Genomic DNA, 21015 nt, shown 5'->3' with positions numbered 1-21015 from the left:
AAAAATACTTAGGAATAAATTTAACAAAGGAGGTGAATGTATACTGAAAACTATAAAACATTGGTGAAAGAGATTGAACAAGACACAAATAAATAGAAAGATATCCTGTGGTCATTGATCATGGATCAAAAAACATTAATATTATTAAAACATTCATACTACCCAAAACAATATACAGATTTAACACAATCCCTATCAAAATTTCAATAACATTCTTCATGGAAATAGAAAAGCAATACTAAAATTTGTATGGAGCCACAAAAAAACAAAACATTGCTGAGGAAAAAAAGTTGGAGGAACCACAATTGCTGATTTAAAATTATATTATGACAAAGCTAAAGTAAAAACAAAACAGTATGATACTGGCATAAAAACAGAAACATAGACCAATGGAATAGAATAGAGAGCCCAGAAATAAATCAGAACGTATATAGTCAACTAATTTTGGACCAGGACACCAAGAGAATATAATGAAGAAAGAAAAAAACCTCTTCAATAAATGGTGCCTGGGAAAACAAAAATGTGAAAGAATGAAATTGGACCCTTATTTTATACTATACACAGAAATAAACTCCAAATGAATAAAAGACCTAAATGTAAGATCTGAAACCATAAAAATCCTAGAAGAGAACATAGGGAAAAAGTTATTGAACATTGGCCTTGGCAATGATTTCTTGGATATCACATCAAAAGCTCAGGCTACAAAAGCAAAAACAAATAAATGGGACTACCTCAAATTAAAAAGCTTTTTCAATTTTTCATTTATTTTATGCACTTTAAAATCTCTGGGTATTCTTTTTTAACATTTTAAAATTTATTTTTATATGAGTCCCTGTAGATTTGCTGTATCCTTTAAAACACAATTATTTTAATATATGTTATAATTGTACATATTTTTGGTGTGCATATGATGAAAGTCATTGGAGTGGAAGATATACATCAGAGAACTTAGAAATTGGCAAGGAATTCAGAAGTTGTTGATGAACTCTGAAATTATCAACATGGATGGTTAAACGGCATCATAGACAACTATCTAGAGAGACAGTACTTGCTTTACTTTTGGAAACCAGTGTGCTTTGGCATTAAAACTCAGGGACTTGAAAATGATGGACACAGCCAAAAACATAGTGTGGTGCCTGGGGTGTAGGGAGTGGAGGGAGATATTCATGCATTCTGTAATCTGGCAAGCATAAAATAATGCAAAAACTAAATAAGACTACCTATTCTTTAAGTTTCGTTGAAGGGTAAAAAATGGTAAGGAGTGAAGCAAAGGGCTATGTTTATTCTTTGAGGTCTTCACTTTTCCCACACAACAAGAAAATTGTTGGTAAAATGTTCTGGGCTGTCTTCTCTCCCACTTACTAAACTAGGACTATTGCTGTTCTTTTTTATGAGCATTTATTGGGATACGGTGATGGTGCTACACTCTAAGGCAGCGCTGTCCAAGAGAAAAATGTTATGAGTCACATACATACTTTAAATTTTTAGTAGCCACATTAAAAAAGGGAAAAGAAACAAGTGAAATTCACATTGTATTTTATTTAAACTACTATATCTAAAATATTATTATACCATGTCATCAATATAAAAATTATTAATGCAATCTATTGCATTTTCTACTAACTCTTCGAAATTTGGTGTGTATTTACAATTACAGCACACTTCGACTAGCCACATTTTAAGTGCTCAACAGCTAAATGTGACTAGTAACTTTTATTGTGTTGTATTGGACAATGCAGTTCTAAGGACTGAGATATTTTAAAAATCAAGAAACAATTTTTGTTCAGTAGAAAGTTACAGTATAGTTGACAAGTAAGATTCATACAGAAAGCTATACATCTGTCAATTATTTATACTTTAGATCTTTCAATCTACTTATTTGTTTTTCAACCTTGTTGCAAAAAAACAAAAATCTAAAATGGCTTGTATTAAGATATACAAGGTAAAAAAAAAAAAAAAAAGCAAAATCCCAAAAGATGAACAAGTATTGATTTCATGTTCAATTTATTTAAAGTCTAATACTACTTGTCAATTTGGCCTTTCGAGGAAATGCATCATTTATTTTTAGTTGAGCTTCATTTTAGAAACTGGGAAGTGACTAGAGATTGTGAGTTGGGGAAAATAATTAACTTACCCTGCTAAGCTCACACATCAATTAGGCAGCAGGAGAAAGCATAGTTTCCTCTTCTAGGTGCACTGGGGAAGCTGCAGTGTAAATCTGGAATCCCTCACTTCTGTCAAATGCATATCCTGTTTGTGTCTCATATCCTGAATAAAGCTGATTACGTAACCAGGTTTCCCTGGCAGGTGTGAAACTATTTTTAGGAAAGATGTGTCACTACTTAGAAGTGGATTAAAACAAATAAACAAACATATGCGTTGTTAGTCTACATAGAACAGGTGAGGCTGACCAAATTTCCCCCAAGGTGGATGAGTACAGTATAAGAAATGTCAAGGCTAACAGAACTGTGAACCATTGATCATTGTTTAGAGAACAAATGAATCTTTCTCTGCCTGGTGGAGGAGGATGGTAACATTTCTCTGTTTGAAATTCATGAGACTTTTAAAAACGTGTATTTTTGGTGTTCAAATTTTAGGTCCTGCACCAGATGTTGTCTCAGACAAAATCTACCAAATCAGCAAAACGATTGAGGAATATGCTATATGTCCTGATCTCCGAATCGACCTATCTCGACTAGGAAGACAAGAATTTGACCTAGAGAACAAATTCAAACCATTCAGAGGTAACAGGTTTTATTTTGAAGAAGTCAGAGTAACCACGTGGATGGGGCTGACTGGTTTCTGTAGGGAAGTACACTCATTAAAATTATTGCATTGTCAATCTCAGGGGTGACTCTTGATAAATATGTGTAAACTTAATGTGGTGTAGAGAGAAGACATGAGAGCAGCCAAGATATTCAGAACTGGAAACTCTCAAAAACCACTTCCCAAACTTGGTATCATTTTCAATATAGGAAAAATTTTATGGTTGACTTCATTATAACATTCCAAGAATAGGCTGTGAATTGCCAAAACTTGTCTAAGCAATTAAGGTGAAGATGCTGGAATGCCTTAGTTAAGAAGGAACCTAACAAGTCAGTGGGGTTATTAAATTTCTCATGAAAGGTAGGAGTTTCTTTTCTAAGCCATAACCAAGCTTGGAATAATTATACATCAGTTTATTGAATGCATAATTATTGATCACCTACCCTATGCCAAGCACTGTGTTAGGAGATTTTACAAAGGAATTCAGTAACTACCAAATATATTTAGGCAAGTGATTCAAAAATTAAAGAACCAGAATGATATTGTCAAAACTATTATCTTATATTGTAAAGCAAATATAACTTCTACAGTACTCAGACAATAGTTTTTTTATTTTATAGATTAATTTTAAACCATATGACAACATTAATAACATGTGTGTGTATATCATTTTCCCCCTTATATTTTATCCTATTGCTTTTTCCTAGAAGGCATAAAATAGCAATAGATCTAACACGTTTTATTTTTTTAGTGCTACTATAAATTTGGATACAGTTTGTATTAAGATGGTATCCTCATTTTAGAAGTAATTTAACTTAGCCTAAAAGATGAAATACCTGGTTTGTGTCCATGTGATATTTTAGGGACAGAGAAAAGCTTTAAATGGATTGTGTGTGGGTCACAGTATTGGCCCAATGTTACCAAGTCTTTCTTGAGAGGTTTTGAGTCAGTTGTTTGCTTAGGTAATGAGCACAAATTTACAGAGAGCCATGATAATAACTGGAAGCAACAGTGCCTGCTTTTGCTAATCTAGCTGGGAGAATGCGCAGGCATATGCGTGCACACGCATGGGATGGCTGGACAATTAAAGGCAAGGTGTACATTGTATTAAGCAAAATGATTTCAATATGCTAATTACATAAGGTTAGAAGGACTGGGCTTATTTTTGGTATCTTCACAATTTTTATAGTTGTCCAAGAGACTCAAATCTTCGTGAGCTCTCATTCAGGCTCATTGCTGCAGCCACATTGCTAGTTGCATGAATTTTCTAAAATGTTACTGATACCAGGAGGTGGGTAGAGGGATTCCTTGGCTTCCGAGAATTTGGAGATAATCGTTTGGGATAATTTATGTGCTGTATTCTTGCTGGTTCAAGTGTTGAGCAAAGCTTGTGTTAAGTAGAAATAATTCCTTTGCATTTCACTTTGAAGTGTCAAGAGCATGAACTAATTGATGTGAACTTTCAATTTTTCCTGACTTCTTGCTCCCTCGTTTTTCACATTTGTTTGGTACTGTGTGTTGCCTATTATAAATACCAAATGTATTTAGGCAAGTGGTTTAAGAATTGAAGAGCCAGAAAGAAATTGTCAAAAATATTATCCTATAATGTAGAGTGAGTAAAACTTACAAAGTACTCAGGGCATAAACTTTTGTCTTACAGATTAATTTTTTTATGGTGGTAAAATATGCATAACAAAATTTACCATTTTAACCATTGTTAGGTGTACACTTTATATGGATTAATTTTTAATTACTTTATAGACTATTATGCTCCTCATGTAAAAAGATAATTAAAAAGTACCCATGTTACAAATATAATTATTTGAATGGACACATAGATTACATTGACTTAAGTGCAAGAAAAAATATTTTTAGATATGTATTTGATCAGATGAAGGGATAATATTATATGGCACATTAAGATCTCATCCATTAAATATCACACCTGGATTTACTAAAAATTATTGAAAGCGGATTGGTAGTATCTTCAGTGCAAGTTTAAAAGTATTTCAGGGTTTCAAAGTAGTATGTATTTGAAAAATCTGAAAACAATATACCTAAGTTTCAAAATTTGGCTATGAATTTAAAAAAGCAGGGCTCCTAGACAAATTTTAGCACGTAAAGAATTGATTTACCACTTCTTGGACAAGTACTTTCTGAGCATTAGTTATATACTGATTGACAAGTATGAAAAATGTATTCTGAGCTTTTTGGTATGTCAAATACGTGAATAAAACTTTTTGGATTCCTGGTTACTGGGTGGTGCTAGAAGCTGGAGAGCATTTGTGTTTAATGAGAATTTCTAGATATTTGCCATTCACTTGGAAATTGGGTGGAGATTGGGCATGAATGAGATTTCATGCAAACTCAGAAATATATTCATCACCAATTCTGCACTCGAATCTGGTAGGCACAATGGCATTTGGAAAATAGGGGTCACTACTGAGGTCGCTTGCTGATTTGTTTCATACCAGCTGAGTCAGTCTTTGGCCAGCCCCCACAGGAAAGGCAACTGGATATGCCAAAATGCCTCTAAACATTGAGATGTGTGCTGTGTGCATTTTTGGGGGGCGGGGAACTGGGGGCAGGAGTAACAGGGCACATTTTTATCTTTATTCTTGTGGTTGATTTTTTCCTTGCAAAGAAGAATTTATAACTCGGTATCATTTATACCCACTGAGCACTTGAAAAGTTTGTAGTATCTTGATTGTGCCTTGATTTGTGATTTTCGTCAACAAATGGGCACTTTACTTCCCACATCATGTCTAGGGATATGATGGGCTTGTGATCAGAATTTCATGCTGTTAAGGTAGTGATTCTTTTTATGCTTCCAAGTATCTTTCATGGGTACAGTCAATGACATTTTCCTTTGTTTTTCTATCTTTAGTGGAGATAGTGGACCCAGTGGATATCTATCTCAACCTCCTTCGGACCATCTTTGACTTTCATGCCATCAAGAGTTTGCTGACTGGGCCCAGCCAACTGAAGATTCGCGTTGATGCAATGCATGGAGGTAAGCTCGTGGTTTTCTCCAATCAGTGGGCAGGAAATATTGAGACCTCTACACCCGTTGGGTTTCAGCGGTTAGGAGGAAAGTTGGATTCATAGATATTAACACAACATGTGTATGTTCAGATGTTTGGAATGTTCTGGAAAACTTCAGGACCCTTATTTCTGTCTTTGGATGTAAACGAAAACAAAAGTTGAGCAAATGAGTTTGAGGTTATGCATGTTTGAGTGTGCAGTATAGTAAAACTGTTATTTATTTGATCATATGCATGGCATAGTTTAAACAGTCAAGTAGTTCAAGATTTATTATGAAAAAATCTGTACCCAACTTCTGTCTTCTCCCATTTACCTTCCAGAGTTAAAGTTTTTCAATTTTTTCAGCTGTTTCTTTTTTGTATTTGTCTCCCTATCATTAAATATTATGGATATACAGACTCTTGTTGATTTTTCAGTTTTGAGCATTACTGATTTCATACTATGGAAACTGGAGCTGCAGCTCTTTTTCACCCTTTCCACCCACCACCCACCTCTCCACCCACCAGTTAGGGAATCCAAGCATGCTTCACTAATTATATCATCAGTTTGGTAAGATCAGTATCTAGTGTTTACATTACCACAACACAGCTGAGCCATGCAATATGCTATAATTATATTTCCTTTACAGTACAAGTTTTTGGTTTCCTTGGAAATAGCAATTGTCTTGTTTTCTCATTGCTTGGTTTTAATCAAGTATATTTACCACTCTTAAACCTCAAGCTCTCCCCCAGTGTCTAAATCTCCCTTCACTTCATTTTCCTGGAGACTTTGATCTGCCCCATTCTGCACTGGTTGCTCTGTGAGCATGCTGCCATCATGGAATCTCCCTTTATCATCATGGTAGTAATTCTTTTTACACATCTCTTATGTTGAATGTCCTGTTCCCTGGTTTCTTTGTCCGACACCTTGATTTACTCCTACTTTGGAGGAACATGTTCTCCAGGAACTCTGTGAGAGAAAGCTCGTGGTAGGTAAATATTTTGAGTATTGTATACCTGAAAAGTATCATATATCTAAAATATATACAATAAAACATTGTATATATTTTATTCTACACTTGCTCTTGATTAATATTTGACTGATATGGAAATCTAAGTTGGATATTATTTTCCTTCAGAAGTTCGACAGCATTGCTCCACTGTGTTATAGCTATTATATTAAACTTGAGAAATCCAATGCTGTTCTGATTTTTAATCCATTGTCTTCCTTTTTCTTCTCTGGAAGCTTTTAGGACCTTTGACTTGTCTTCAGTGTTCCTCTGTTTTACAATAATGGATCTTAGTGTGGGACTCTATCTTTATTGTGTTGGACACCTGATGGACCCTTTCAGTCTGAACACTTGTGCCCTTTAACTCTGGAAAAGTTTTTGAATTGCTATTTAGTAACCATTTTGATTATTGTTCCTACTGAACTGATCCTTTAATTATTCTATTTCCCCTTCTCCTCCCCAATTTTTCATCTCTTTATTTTGTTCTACTTTCTGGGAAATTTCCTTGACTTTATCTTCCAGTCCTTCAGTTCTACCATTATATTTTTAATTTCTCAAAACTTTTGTTTGTATTTTCCAAAGATTCTCTCTTTTAATAATAGCATCCTAGTTATGTTTCATGGATACCATATCTTTTTAAACTTAGGTTTACTGAGGTATAATTTATATACAGTAAATTTACTCCTGGTAGGTATACAGTTTGATAAGGTTTGACCAAAAAATACAGTCATGTAACCACTATCACAATCAAGATAGAACATTTCCATCACCCCACAGAGTTTTTTGCAGCCCTTTGAGGTCAAACCTCTCCCCTTATCCCCAGCCCCTGGCAACCACTCATCTGCTTTCTGCCCCCATGGTTTTGCATTTTCCGGAAAGTTATATAAATGGAAGCATACAATATGTTGCCTTTTGCTTCAAGCTTCTTTCACTCAGCATAATAATTTTGATACACATTCTTGGTGTTGCATGTATCAGTAGTTGTTCTTTGTTACTGCTGAGTACAATTTCATTGTGTGGTTGTTATACCACAATTTGCTTATCCATTCACTGGTTGATGAAAATTAGGTTTCTTTTTCTTCTAGTTGTTGGCTATTACAAAGAAAGATACTGTGAACATTAGTGAACAAGTCTGTATGTTTTCATTTGTCTTGGGTAAACAGCTAGGAATGGGATTGCCGAGTCATATGATACTTGTATGTTTACTTTTATAAGAAATGACCAAACCGTTTTCCAAAATACCTGTACCATTTGCACTACTGGCAATGTATGAGGGCTCCAATTTATCTGTATCTTCACCAATACTTGGTACTGTCAGTCTTTTCCATTTTAGCCATTCTACTCTATTTTGTTAATCTCTATTAGGGTATTACTGATATATTTTTAAAAGTTTTATTCTCCCTGTATAATTTTTGTTTCCTCCAGGTTTCTCTTTACTTTTTGTTTATTTTCACCTCATCTCAAATACGTTCCTCAAAATTTTGGTGATCCTTGGCTTCCTGGCGTATTTAAGAATGAGGCACTAAAAATCTGCTGGGAGCTCTGAGCCTGCTGTGGGTCTTCTCCATGGGCTTTACTCTAAAGGCTTCTGGCTAGGCTGTTCTGTTCTTTCTTGGTGGGCTGATCATATTCCTCAGGAAAAGAACTTCCAGGTTCTTGCCTTAGCATGATCTGACCTACAGGGAAGACAGCTTTGCTGCTTTTTCCAAACAGTATGAGCAATGTTTCTGGGCTTCAGCCTCATTGCCTTGTTTATACTGTATGTCCATCTTTGAATCAATTACTCTGGCTAGGAGATGGAGGACACTGATTGGGCAGGCCTAGGTCACCTCCTTAGCCTTGGGGAGGTGGGATTTAGCCATACCCAGACCCCATGAGCTGAGATATGGGGAAGGGAGTTTTTCTCCAATAGAAATCGCAAATGCTGCATCCACAGGAAGAGGAAATGTGTACTGGGCAGGCACAATCAAGAGATGTTCACTATTGGAGGATTTTGTGTTGTATTGATGGAAAATAAGTGGAAAGCAGTATCTTTCAGATATTTCAGTTAGGAGGATTATATGCTGTTCCCCAAATGTGCCCTATGTTCTACCTCAGGCTCTGTTCCCTTGCTCATAATGTTCCTTTGGTTTAGATGGGCTTCCCATTCCAAACCCAAATCCTTGTCAACTTTATATTATTCCTTCAAGTTCCACCAGAAATGCTGCTTCTTCCTTGAAGCCTTATGTGTGGTTATTGCTTCTCTTAAGCCATTGGATATAATTATTTCATCAATGTGCATTGTTTAGTCTTACCACTGCAGTCATTCATCTGCAGCTTTTATTCATCCCACTACTAGATTACAAGCCCAGGAATGTAGAAACTATGTGCTTTGCACCCCTTCAATATGATCCCTTCATTTCCTAGCAGAGCAGCTCTATGTTAGGCACTCCATAATGTTCATTGAACTGGAAAATACTATTCCTTGGCATGTATTTTGGTAAAATGTGCTTGTTTTTATATGCTTCAGTGGTTTATAGTGTTTAATTATATACTTGGCAGAGTCCAATGATTGCAGAGACAAAGAACATTGCTAGAGCCCTTTAATACTTTTGCGTATGTTCAGCTAAAGCTCTTAATACATGAAAAGCAACAGACAATGAATCATTATTACGTAGCTGATTTCTTTCTGGCAACATTTTAGAAAAGTTTTGGGAGAAAAAATTTATGTAACTAGATGATTGAATACATCTTCTGTATTCCTACCACAGTAACTGGCACATAGTAGATGCTCAATAAATAGTAGTTCAAGCAAATATCATTCTCTGTTGTGTCTTTAAAAAGATTGTAAATTTATATTTTTCTTCTGAGTTATTAAATTGTGTTTCCTATACTATTCAGAACAAAATACTCTGGGGAGAAGTTTCTGCAAATATTTAATATTGCTGTGTATCTATTTTTAGTTATGGGACCTTATGTGAGAAAAGTTCTGTGTGATGAACTGGGGGCCCCAGCCAATTCTGCAATAAACTGTGTTCCCCTGGAAGACTTTGGAGGGCAGCACCCTGACCCAAACCTGACATATGCAACGACTCTTCTGGAAGCAATGAAAGGAGGAGAATATGGATTTGGAGCTGCATTTGATGCTGATGGGGTAAGTAGGAAAGTTGTGTCTGCTGACACTTTGACCATATAATGAGCCATGAATTGGAAATCAGAGAATTAATGAACACATCTGGAGCTAACATGTATGGGACATGTGTGCCGTAACTGGCTCTGCATCTGCCCTTCTCTTTCATGACTAAGTATTGCAATTAAATAGCGATTACTTTTCTGAGGTCCAGATTTACATTATGGCATACAAAGGTTGTTTATTTAAAAATATATATTATTCAATAAATCTTTATTTATGGCTGGTGTTGTTGAAAGCACCAAGTTAAGAAATCAGCTATTTCTGCAAGAACCAGTGTTCTCTATTATGTTTGGGAGAAAGAAAGAATTAAGTGTGAGGGTTTCTAAAGCTTGAGCCACATTTCAACAGGTGGAACATATTCCTGGTGTGTCAAGATTCTGGGCCCTTGATATTCAGAGATTTAGAAGAATGTTTCCCATGCTCTCTTTGGCCTTGTTCAAGTTGTTAGGTTGTTAAATATAAGATGGCAGTAAAGTGGATTGTGATGGTTATGGGAATGGGCTGCTAGCAGATGCTTCTGTCTGATCATTTTTACGCATTCTTTCCTACAGGACCGTTATATGATCCTAGGCCAAAATGGCTTCTTTGTGAGCCCTTCTGACTCCCTGGCCATCATTGCTGCCAACCTCCCTTGCATTCCGTATTTCCGTCAGATGGGGGTCCGCGGGTTTGGGAGGAGTATGCCAACCAGCATGGCCCTGGACAGGTAAGCAAGGATGTCACCATGAAAAACTTTATGGTAGACCTTTGACGTCAATGTCTCTTTTGTTGGTTGCTGGCACTCACTCTCCCCTGCTCCATTTGGGAATGTGTTGAAAGCATGGGAACATGGTGTAGTGTACTGGGTAGAAGCTGGAGAATCAGGTGGCCTGAGCTTAATTCTTGGTTCTGCCACCTACTAGCTGTGGGAATTTAGCAGACTTATTTAGTCTCTGTGCCTCAGTTTTCTTATCTGTAAAATGTGGATAATAATAGTAATATCTTTATATGGATTGTTATGAAGTACAAAAGAGGTGATTCATGTAGAATATTTAACATGGTGCCTGGTACATAGTAAATACTACATAAATGTTTAGCAACAAAATGTATTAACCTGAAAGTATGTATGTATAAGTGAGGGGGAAAAAGCATGGGTTTTGAGATCAGATTATATTATGTTCAAATGCTAGCTTACAGCCTTATTAGCTCTGTACAAACAGAAAAATGATACTTCATACGTTTATTGTAAGAATGAAATGAGACAGTGCATGGAAAATACCCAACAAGAGATTCACTCAGTAGGGCTCTAACTAACCCTATTAGGTTTCATTCTTCTTGCTCTATCCATCCCTCCCATCTATCACCCTGTATGATAAAACATTGAATTTCAGAGTCTGACATTTTCAAACAGCATGTATTATTATAGAAACAGTATATGCGCCTGGTGGAAAGTTAGAAAGCACAAATAAGAAAATGTAAACATCATACCCCTTCCTTGGGTTACCTATGTTAATAGAAAAATTTATATTACTTACTGTATCTCTTTCTATACATATACATTATACACATATTACTAAAATTCATAATATAATATACATTATATATGCATATGTAATTTATTTGCCTTTTATAATACTAAAGACATCAAAAGGTACATGGCTTGTCACCTGCTTTTTCTTTTCCATCAACAATCGCCAACTACCAATTAATAAATTTTGACCAGGCGTGGCGACTCACACCTATAATCCTAGAGCTTTGAGTGGCTGAGGTGGGAGGATCACTTGAGGCCAGGAATTCAAGACCAGCCTGGGCAACACAGCAAGACCCTGTCTCTACAAAAAAATTTTCTTTAATCAACCAGGTGTGGTGGCATATTCCTGTAGTCCCACACCAAATGTTGATGAGGATAGGAAGCAACCAGAACTCTCATACATTGCAAACAAAAGTGTAAAATGAAAGACAGTTTGGCAGTTTCTTGTAAAATGGCGCTTACATCTGACCAGCGTTCCATTCCTAAATATTTACCCAAAAATAATGAAGATATGTCCACAAAAAACCTGTATAATAAGATACATAGCTGCATGATTCATAATAGCTAATAACTGGAAACAACACAAATGTCCATCAACAGGAAATTGCAAAAATAAATGGTGATATATGTACACATTTATATACTACACAATAACAAGAAGGAATGAAATACTGACACATGCTGTGGGTGTGGATGAATAAAAATATATAAAATGATAAAAAGCCAGTAACAAACAAGTACATAATATATAATTCCATTTCTGTGAAGTTTCAGAACAGGTAAACATATATATGGCAATAGAAATTATGACAATCTTACCCTATGAGGGATAGGAAGAAGGCACAGGGAAACATTCTGAGGTGATGGGAATGTTCTATCTTAATCTGGGTGGTGGTTACATGGATGTATGCATTTTTCAAAACTCATTGAATTGTACCTGTAAGATGCTGCATTTCACTGTATATAAATCTTACCTTATAAATAAATCAACACCATGAGAAAATAACCACAAAATCCAGAAAATGAGATTCTGTGGGACAAATTAGCCAGGCATGATGTCACATGCCTGTAATCCCAGTTACTTGGGAGGCTGAGGCGGGAGAATCACTTGAACCTTGGAGGAGGCGGTTGCAGTGAGCCGAGACCATGGCATTGCATGCCAACCTGGGCAACAAGAGAACACTGAGGGAAAATTTGAGTATGATCTTGGTTTCAGATGACATAAAAATTATTTATTTATTTTAGAGAAAGGGTCTCACTCTGTTGCCCAGTCTGGAGTACAGTGGTATGATCATAGTTCACTGTAACCTTTGACTGCTGGACTCAAGCAATCCACCCACCTCAGCCTCCTGAGTAGCTAGGACTACACGTGTGCCATCATACCCAGTTAATTTTAAAAGCATTTTTTTGTAGAAACTAGATCTCGTTGCTACAAAAACGAGTTTGAGGCCTAGGCTGGTCTCAAACTCCTGGCCTCAAGTGGTCTCCTTCCTTCAGCCTCCCAAAGTGCTAGGATTATGGAAATGAGCCACTGAAACTGGCTACTTTTAATCTTCTTCTTAGTATCTTTTGATGAGCAGAAGTTTTAAATTTTGATGAAGTCCAGTTTATTTTTTCTTATTATTAATGGATTATATGGTTATTATATATGTCTTTTTCCACTACAAGAAATTTTTGCCTTCCCCAAGGTCTGAAAGATATTTTTCTCTATATTTTCTTCTAGAGTCATTGCAATTTTAACTTTTCTTATGTCTATGATGATTTTGATTTAATTTTTGAGCATAATATAAGGTAGGGGTCAAGGTTCGCTTATTTCCCTTATCCAGTTGTTCCAATCCTATTTTTAAAAAAGAATTTTCTTTCCCCTGAATAGCCTTGGTACCATTATTAAAAATCTGTTGACCATATATATGTGGATCTATTTCAGGATTCTCTATTCTATACCACTATCTATTTGTTGACTTGTATGTAAATATTACACTGAAATCAGGCGAACTCTCCAACATGTTTTTCTTCTTTGTCAAATTAAAGGGAAATTATATGTTTTAGGTCCTCTGCATTTTATTTCATTTTAGAACCAACATGTCAGTTTCTATCACAGCCTACTGGGATTTTGATTGGGATTATGTTGAATCTATAGAGCCATTTGGGGAGAATAGTATTTTAATAATATTGAATCTTCCAATCCATGAATATGGTATATCTCTCTATTTAGGTTTTCTTTAATTTCTCTTACATGCATTTCATAATTTTTAACGTAGCGATCTTATACAATTTTTGTTAAATTTATTTCTGAGGATTTTCTTTATTTTGATGCTATTATAAATGTTTTATAAATTTAATTTTCCAGTTATTTGCTGCTAGTATTTTTTGTAAATTGACCTTGTATTCTTCACTAGAGGGGAGAAGAATCAACTACCTTTTGGATGCCTCCCACTCTACTTGTCTCCCTGAGGTGATATGGACATTAAGTCCATGATGGTGAACTAAACTCACTTTAAAATTCTTGTCTAACAGTATCAAAGAGTGGCATGTGATTCCATGTTTTCTCCCATTTACCTTTGCCTACACCCTTCCTTAAAAAAAAAAAAAAAAAAAAAGACTCCATAGAATTGTAGGGAACAAAGCAAAAATGGGACCATTTCTAGAAATTGAGAACTCAGAGTAATGTAGGATCCTGAGTGCTATGTAGGGTATTTAGTAATATGGGAGTATATTTAACCCTTCCACTTAAACAGAATCTTACAATTTAGAAAGAATTTGTAACATATCGTCTCACTTGATCTTTGCAATAATTTTGTGAGGTAATTGAGATAGGCATTACTCTCCTCACATTAAAGATGTTAAACCAATGATCAGAGAGCTTAAGTGACTTGTACAAGGTCACACAGTGAATTAGAAATTGACTCAGGATTTGAAACTAGGTCTTCTGATAATAGGGTATGGCTGTATCTGCCCAGTAACTATAATTGGATCAAAAGGGTCCCTGATAAACCAGTTGACAATATTGTCCCCTGTGGGCTAGCAAATAACTTTCCAAACCATGGCTAGGGGAAGCTGGTTTCATTCTGACAACAAAAACCATTTGTCCTTGTTTCTTGTGGAAATTTCCCAGTAGTTCTTGATTTCACTTTATGTGCCCCCCTTCTCAATAAATATCTGTTTCAGTCAGAAACCAGAGGCCTTGCTTAGAAATTTCACAAAGGACCTGTTCTGACATGTAAGTGACCGTTTAAAAGGATTATTCATGCTTGCTGGTTGGGATTCAGAATTCTGTGGGGCTCTGACGTGGCGATTTGTTCTGGGTATTTGATCTGTTGTGTAGGTCCCAGGTGGATTCTCATGATGGACACTTTATAAGCTTCTTTCTTCCTAGGTAAAATCAATGCAGCGTCAAAATTTTGACCTTGACAATGGTTTCCCATATAGCTTATTTTTAAAAAATTAGTAAAATTATAGGAATGTGTCCATAAATGGCGGGTCCTGGAAGAATAACAACAGAGGACACAGTTGAAACCCATTAAATGACACATTTGCCTAAACTCCTGGGATTCCAGAATAAGGGGAGGCCTGTACCCTTGAGACTGATGAATTATTCAGACAAACTTTCATTGTTCACAGATAATTGTGGTTCCCCAAGGGAAGATTTTCAGTGTCTTTAATTTCTACTCTTACAGTGTCATTGAAACAAGGATTCCATTTAGCCCAGAATAATACAGTTTCAGTCTTGAAAATGGCATTCTTTTGGGGCTTTGTCATTCTGAATGTGTCTGATTTGTGGTTGCAGATGAATCTGTGTTGCTGAAACATTTTGGTTCAAATGATTTCAGAAGTAAAACACATTGAAAGTATGTTTGCGGCCTGAGGTCCATCTCCACCCCATGTGGAGGTATTAGATAATCCTTTGTGTCATCATCCTTCAATAATATTTATGAAGCACCCATCTGTGCTTGGGGCTGTGCCGAATTCTGTGCAAAACAAGGCAAATGCACACAGATTCAAGCCCTACTCACTAGACATATTTACAGTCTCAAACAAGGGTAGCATCCTTGAATACATCCCAAGAAGCCAGATCTAAAAAGTATGTTTTGACTATGAAAAAGGCCATCCAAGGTCCACCACCCACAAACATGGTGGTGAATGGATTAGAGCTCATCTACCCTCTATTTGCTCTTATGCCACCCTTATGGTTCACGATTTATCCACTCAAGAAATGTTTATGAAGGATCTCCTGTGTCCTAGACATGGTCCCCATGGTGGTGCTTCCAGTCTAATGCGGAAGACAAAGAATAATACGTAAGGAAAACATACAGAAACACAAATCGTAACGCAGGCTAGTGGAAATGAACTTGGTGCAGTACTCATTGGTGGGTATGGAGCATCTTGCTTAGATGGGAGACCCAGGGAAAGGACTCTTGGAGGAGATTAGGTGTAGGACCAAAGATCAGAAACAGGCATCTGGACCTGACTGTGATGCTGGGATTAGAAATGACACCCACACATGTGAAAACACTTATTCCTCAGAATATAGTCTACAGCTATTTGTTGCCAATCCCCAATCTAAAATATGTGCTATAGCTTTATCTTGAACATACTCAGCTGATCGCTGGAATCCAGACAGTGTTAATCCTGCAAGTATGCAAGTATCTACTGATCTCTGGTGACCTCGATTCTTACCGTGTCCTTTAGATCTGTGCTGTTTCATCTCCCAGAACAGTCATGATGGATGACAGTGGTGAAAGAGATAGTGATGTGAACTAATATCTAATTACTCAGTCTCCCATACATTGCTTCTGCTACAGAATGATGGGAATTATTTTGCTTTAGCAGATAAGTATGTTCAAATGTAACCTATATTAAAATAAAAGAAAAAAAAAAGAAAGCCCTTTATCATGTAAGTTATTGCCCTGAAACTGTATAGCTGATTCAGTTAGGATCAAGGCAGGAAAGAGGTGGCACTCTCAAAAAGGGCTTACTAAAGAGGATTTAGTAATTGTAACTTAATAAGCTGGTCTAAGATATGGGTAAGGTTAAGGAAACAAAAAAAAAACAAAAAGGAATGGGGAGGCACCTTAGCATCAGCAATAGCAGGAAGCTGTTAACACCCCTAGGACTAAGAAGGGTCCAGGGGAGAAGTCAGGGTGACCATAGCCTAGTGAGGTCTGGAGTTGTGAAAAGTGGGCTATCAGACAAGAGCTGAACTTGGCAGTGGGGAGAAATACCCCAACTTGTCTCTATTCTCACCCTCCAACCTCCTGCTGGTGCCTCCTAAAACCAAACCGCACTGGAAGCCAGAGGGCAGCATATGGAGTTCTGCCTCCTGGGGAAGAGAACAGGGCATTTGATGAAGTGGGGACTTTGAGGTAGAAGGGGACAAAGAGTCACCAGCATAACCAGCACAATGGTCCATCTTTTTGCTAATTTCTATTTGCTTATCTCCTAGTCTCATCCTCTTTCCTCTTTTTTGGACCTCAGGCATAGAGAAGTCGAGTTAATCATACTCATCATTGAACAATCCTTTAATAATTGGTCTGATGGAAGTCTCATTTCTTATTACTTCAAAAAGATAATGCATTTCTTTTTTAAAATCTCCATTCTTTTTAAACTTTTATTTATTTTGTATTATTTTTATTTTTGTATTATACTTTCAGTTCTAGGGTACATGTGCACAACGTGCAGGTTTGTTACATATGTATATACGTGCCATGTTGGTGTGCTGGGCCCATTATCTCGTCATTTACATTAGGTATATCACCTAATGCTATCTTTCACCCCCGCCCCCACCCCACAACAGGCCCCAGTGTATGATGTTCCCCACCCTGTGTCCAAATGTTCTCATCATTCAATTCCCACCTATGAGTGAGAAAATGCAGTGTTTGGTTTTCTGTACTTGCGATAGTTTGCTCAGAATGATGGTTTCCAGCTTCATTCATGTCCCTACAAAGGACGTGAATTCATCAAACAGAGAGCCAAATCATGAGTGAACTCCCATTCACAATTGCTTCAAAGAGAATAAAATACCTAGGAATTCAACTTACAAGGGATATGAAGGACCTCTTCAAGGAGAACTGCAAATAACTGCTCAACGAAGTAAAAGAGGACACAAACAAATGGAAGGACATTCCATGCTCATGGATAGGAAGAATCAATATCATGAAAATGGCCATCCTGCCCATGGTAATTTATAGATTCAATGCCATTCCCATCAAGCTACCAATGACTTTCTTCACAGAATTGGAAAAAACTAAAGTTCATATGGAACCAAAAAAGAGCCTGCATTGCCAAGACAATCCTAAGCCAAAAGAACAAAGCTGGAGGCATCACGCTACCTGACTTCAAGATAATGCATTTCTTTTCTCTCTGTTTGACTGCCCCACCATAGACAACCACAAAAAAATGTGTTTATTGGGTTTTGTTTATGTATATATTTTTTGCATATATTTTTACTTAATGTGACTAGTACTATAGAAGAGATTGTATTTGATTTCTTACCTTTTTTCCACAAAAGACCACATTTTAAGATCCTTTCAATGACTGTACATCCATCTAGGATGTTGCTTCTAACTGCTGCTTATTTGTCCGTGAGCACATCCATGATATTTTGACTCTTGATTCACTCAGCAATGAACACTCAGACTGCTTCTCACTTCCTGTTGTAGTGAATACTGCTGCACAGGCACCCTGTGGATATGTGTGAGAAGCTCTTTAACACATGTATTCAGAAGCAGAATTGTTAGGCCAGAGGGGGTGTCTATATTTAATTTAGTCAATTTTGACCAAATACTGTCAGATTGCACTCCAGAATGCCCATCTCTTGCCTGCTTCTCCAACCAGTCTCTAAGTTCCTACATCTTCAAATCCAGGCCAACACTTTATGTTGTCTAACTTTCTAATTTTTATCCAGTAGACTAGATAGAGAGTAACATATCATTGTAATTTTAATTTTTCATGTCTCACATTACTAATGAGCTTGAGCATCTCTTCCTATGCATGAGAAATTTGGGAATTCCATTTTCTATTAATTGCCTATTCCTGTCCTTTGACCTTTTTTTTTTTTTTTTCTATTTAGGGTTCTTCTTTTTAGTCTGATGAATTTGCAGAAGTTCCTTGGATGATCTAGATACTAGACCCATTGTCAGTTTTAGGCAATTCTAATTTTCATCTTTTATCTTTAGACAAAATTTTACCCTTGAGTTCGATAGTCAAATTGATATCAGTAGACAGATCGGTTATAGACAACTCAAATTTAACTTGTATAAATAGCAACTTTTCTAATTTTTCCTGAAAATTGTTTTTCCTGTGTTTAGTCTCTGGGTGAGTCACCTATTATCTATATAATAAACCTTGGAATAATCCCTCATTCCAGATGTACCACTAATCACTGGGTTTTGTTAGAGGGATCCCTTAAATATTTTTAAATCATTATTTCTTCTCCATTCCTACTTTTCCTTTTCTACTTTAGGTTCTCATGATCTTTTGTTTGGACTATTGTAATAGTCAATAAACTGTTCCCGCTTCCTCTAGACTTCCTCTTCTTCATTTCATCTTCTATACTGTCCCAAGGGCAGTTGTTCTAAAGCAGAAAGTTGCACGTTTTCTTCCCTTGTTTAAAATGTGTTGGAGGGTTTTGAATGCCTGCAGGAGATTCCATCTTCTGGTTATACAACATGCATAATCTCCTGATTATAAACACTTCACTCCTGCAGACATTGTTATCCTGCACTCTAAACATGCCATGCTGCTTACAGTTCCTCAAATTCGATGCCCTCACATTTCTGTGCCTTTGTGTGCACTTCTGTCCCTGAAATGTATTCCCTTTGCCCCACTTCATCCCACTTTGTTGTTCTTTGTCTTTTATGCTTTGAGTCAAAGATCCCTTCTCAGTAAGTCCTTTGATACAATGTTCCCTCCACCCCAATAGATATTTGAAAAAGTTAGCTACTGTGAGCTATCAACATGCTTCTTTTGACTTTTGTACAAAGAGAAATTTGGTGATGCTATCTGTTGGTTGCAAAGAAAAATATACCCAAATAATAAGAAGAAAATGAATGATGTGTAACAACCCAATCTCCTTTGGGTATAATAAAACTATGCCGATTTATGGTTTTCATTTACATTTAGGTGAGTTTGTAATTAGTTGAATTTTTAGTAATGATATGTGGGTACTGACTCTCTTAGCAAATACAGCTTAATCAATGTGAGATGAAAGGAAGCAACTGAGTTGTAGTTATTTCCTAGTCGATAATGAAAAACCCCCTCAGCCTGAACTTCAGCTCAAGGTTGTTTATCCCTTGCCCTGGCAAATCAAATGAGGACTGGATTCATTACCAAGACATTTACAAGATGCATAACGTGGCCTTCCTTTGTGGTTTGTGTGTTGACCTACTAGAAAGGATGCTGAAACTGGTTCAAGTCTGTTGTGTGTTTCTAAGAGTTGGTATCTAATGGGAACCACGTGCCTGTAGTTAGTAAAGAACATTTATATGTTAACCTGGCTAGGGTGAGAGGAATAAATTGTTAACACTTAAAACTATAAACTGTAGGAGATTTGGAAATGCTGGATACATTATCTTTTGTTCAATTTTTCTGAGCCATCTTGGGTTTCTGCTATCTGAGTTGGTCAGAAAAACACTTAGATGAGTGTTAAGTAACCCAAGTGCTGAAGTATATAGTCGTCATCACCTTCCCATGAGAACTGAAAGATGAGCCTTTTTTGGAAGTCAGCTCTCTTGTATCTGCTGTATTTGTGAGGACTCTTTGACACTCATATTCTGTCTCGGGAAGGGCATTGTCATTGTTTAGGGTGTCCAGCAGCCTATTTTTAGCCCTCCCACTGATCTAAACAAGTCACTTTGACCAGAGGAGATGGACCAATAGTGAAAGAAGCTCCTTAATATCACCCTGTCTGATTAGGGATTCAAGGCTACTTAAACTGGGGTTTCAATGCCATCCAGTGTCAGTGCCATACAGTCTCAAACATGTGGCATGCTATTGTTCTCCAATGGGAACATTAACTTCATGGCCTGCCTTTCTAATCTCAATTTTGGTCTTCGGAGGCTCCATTTGGTTAAATAACCTCTCTTTTATTCCTTGTGACTTAAAATATTTATTCAACTTAAAAATCAATCCCATTGGTTACTGCAAAGAGGCATGAGGTATGTTTTGAGCTGATAAAAGTGTTCCATATCTTGATTACGATGGTAGTTACACAGCCATATATATATATACACACACATACATATATATATACACGTATATATATTTGTCAAGGCTTATGAAACTGTACACTTAGAAGTGATTAATTTTGGCTGGGTGGGGTGGCTCACATCTGTAATCCCAGCACTTTGGGAGGCTGAGGTGGGTGGATCACTTGAGGTCAGAAGTTCAAGACCAGCCTGGCTAACATGATGAAACCCTGTCTCTACTAAAAATGTAAAAATTAGCTGGGCGTGGTGGTTCAGGCTTGTAATCCCAGCTACTTGGGAGGCTGAGGCAGGAGAATCGCTTAAACCTGAGACGTAGAGCTTGCAGTGA

General features: G+C 36.7%; 1 protein-coding gene across 1 annotated transcript in view; it reads left to right on the top strand.

Annotated features, from left to right (window-relative positions):
- The window catches only part of LOC105491788 (phosphoglucomutase 5), a 179925-nt gene that overhangs the window by 25158 nt on the left and 133752 nt on the right, over positions 1–21015 (top strand). The window contains exons 3-6 of the mRNA XM_011758449.3: positions 2598–2744; positions 5654–5779; positions 9742–9932; positions 10523–10677. Coding sequence (XP_011756751.1) covers positions 2598–2744; positions 5654–5779; positions 9742–9932; positions 10523–10677 — 619 coding nt within the window. The remainder of the gene's footprint in view (positions 1–2597; positions 2745–5653; positions 5780–9741; positions 9933–10522; positions 10678–21015) is intronic.

Source organism: Macaca nemestrina, chromosome 14 (assembly GCF_043159975.1).
Source record: "Macaca nemestrina isolate mMacNem1 chromosome 14, mMacNem.hap1, whole genome shotgun sequence".
Taxonomy (NCBI): Eukaryota; Metazoa; Chordata; class Mammalia; order Primates; family Cercopithecidae; genus Macaca; species Macaca nemestrina.
Note: the sequence above shows the minus strand (reverse complement) of the source record. Positions and strands in the feature narration are given on the sequence as shown.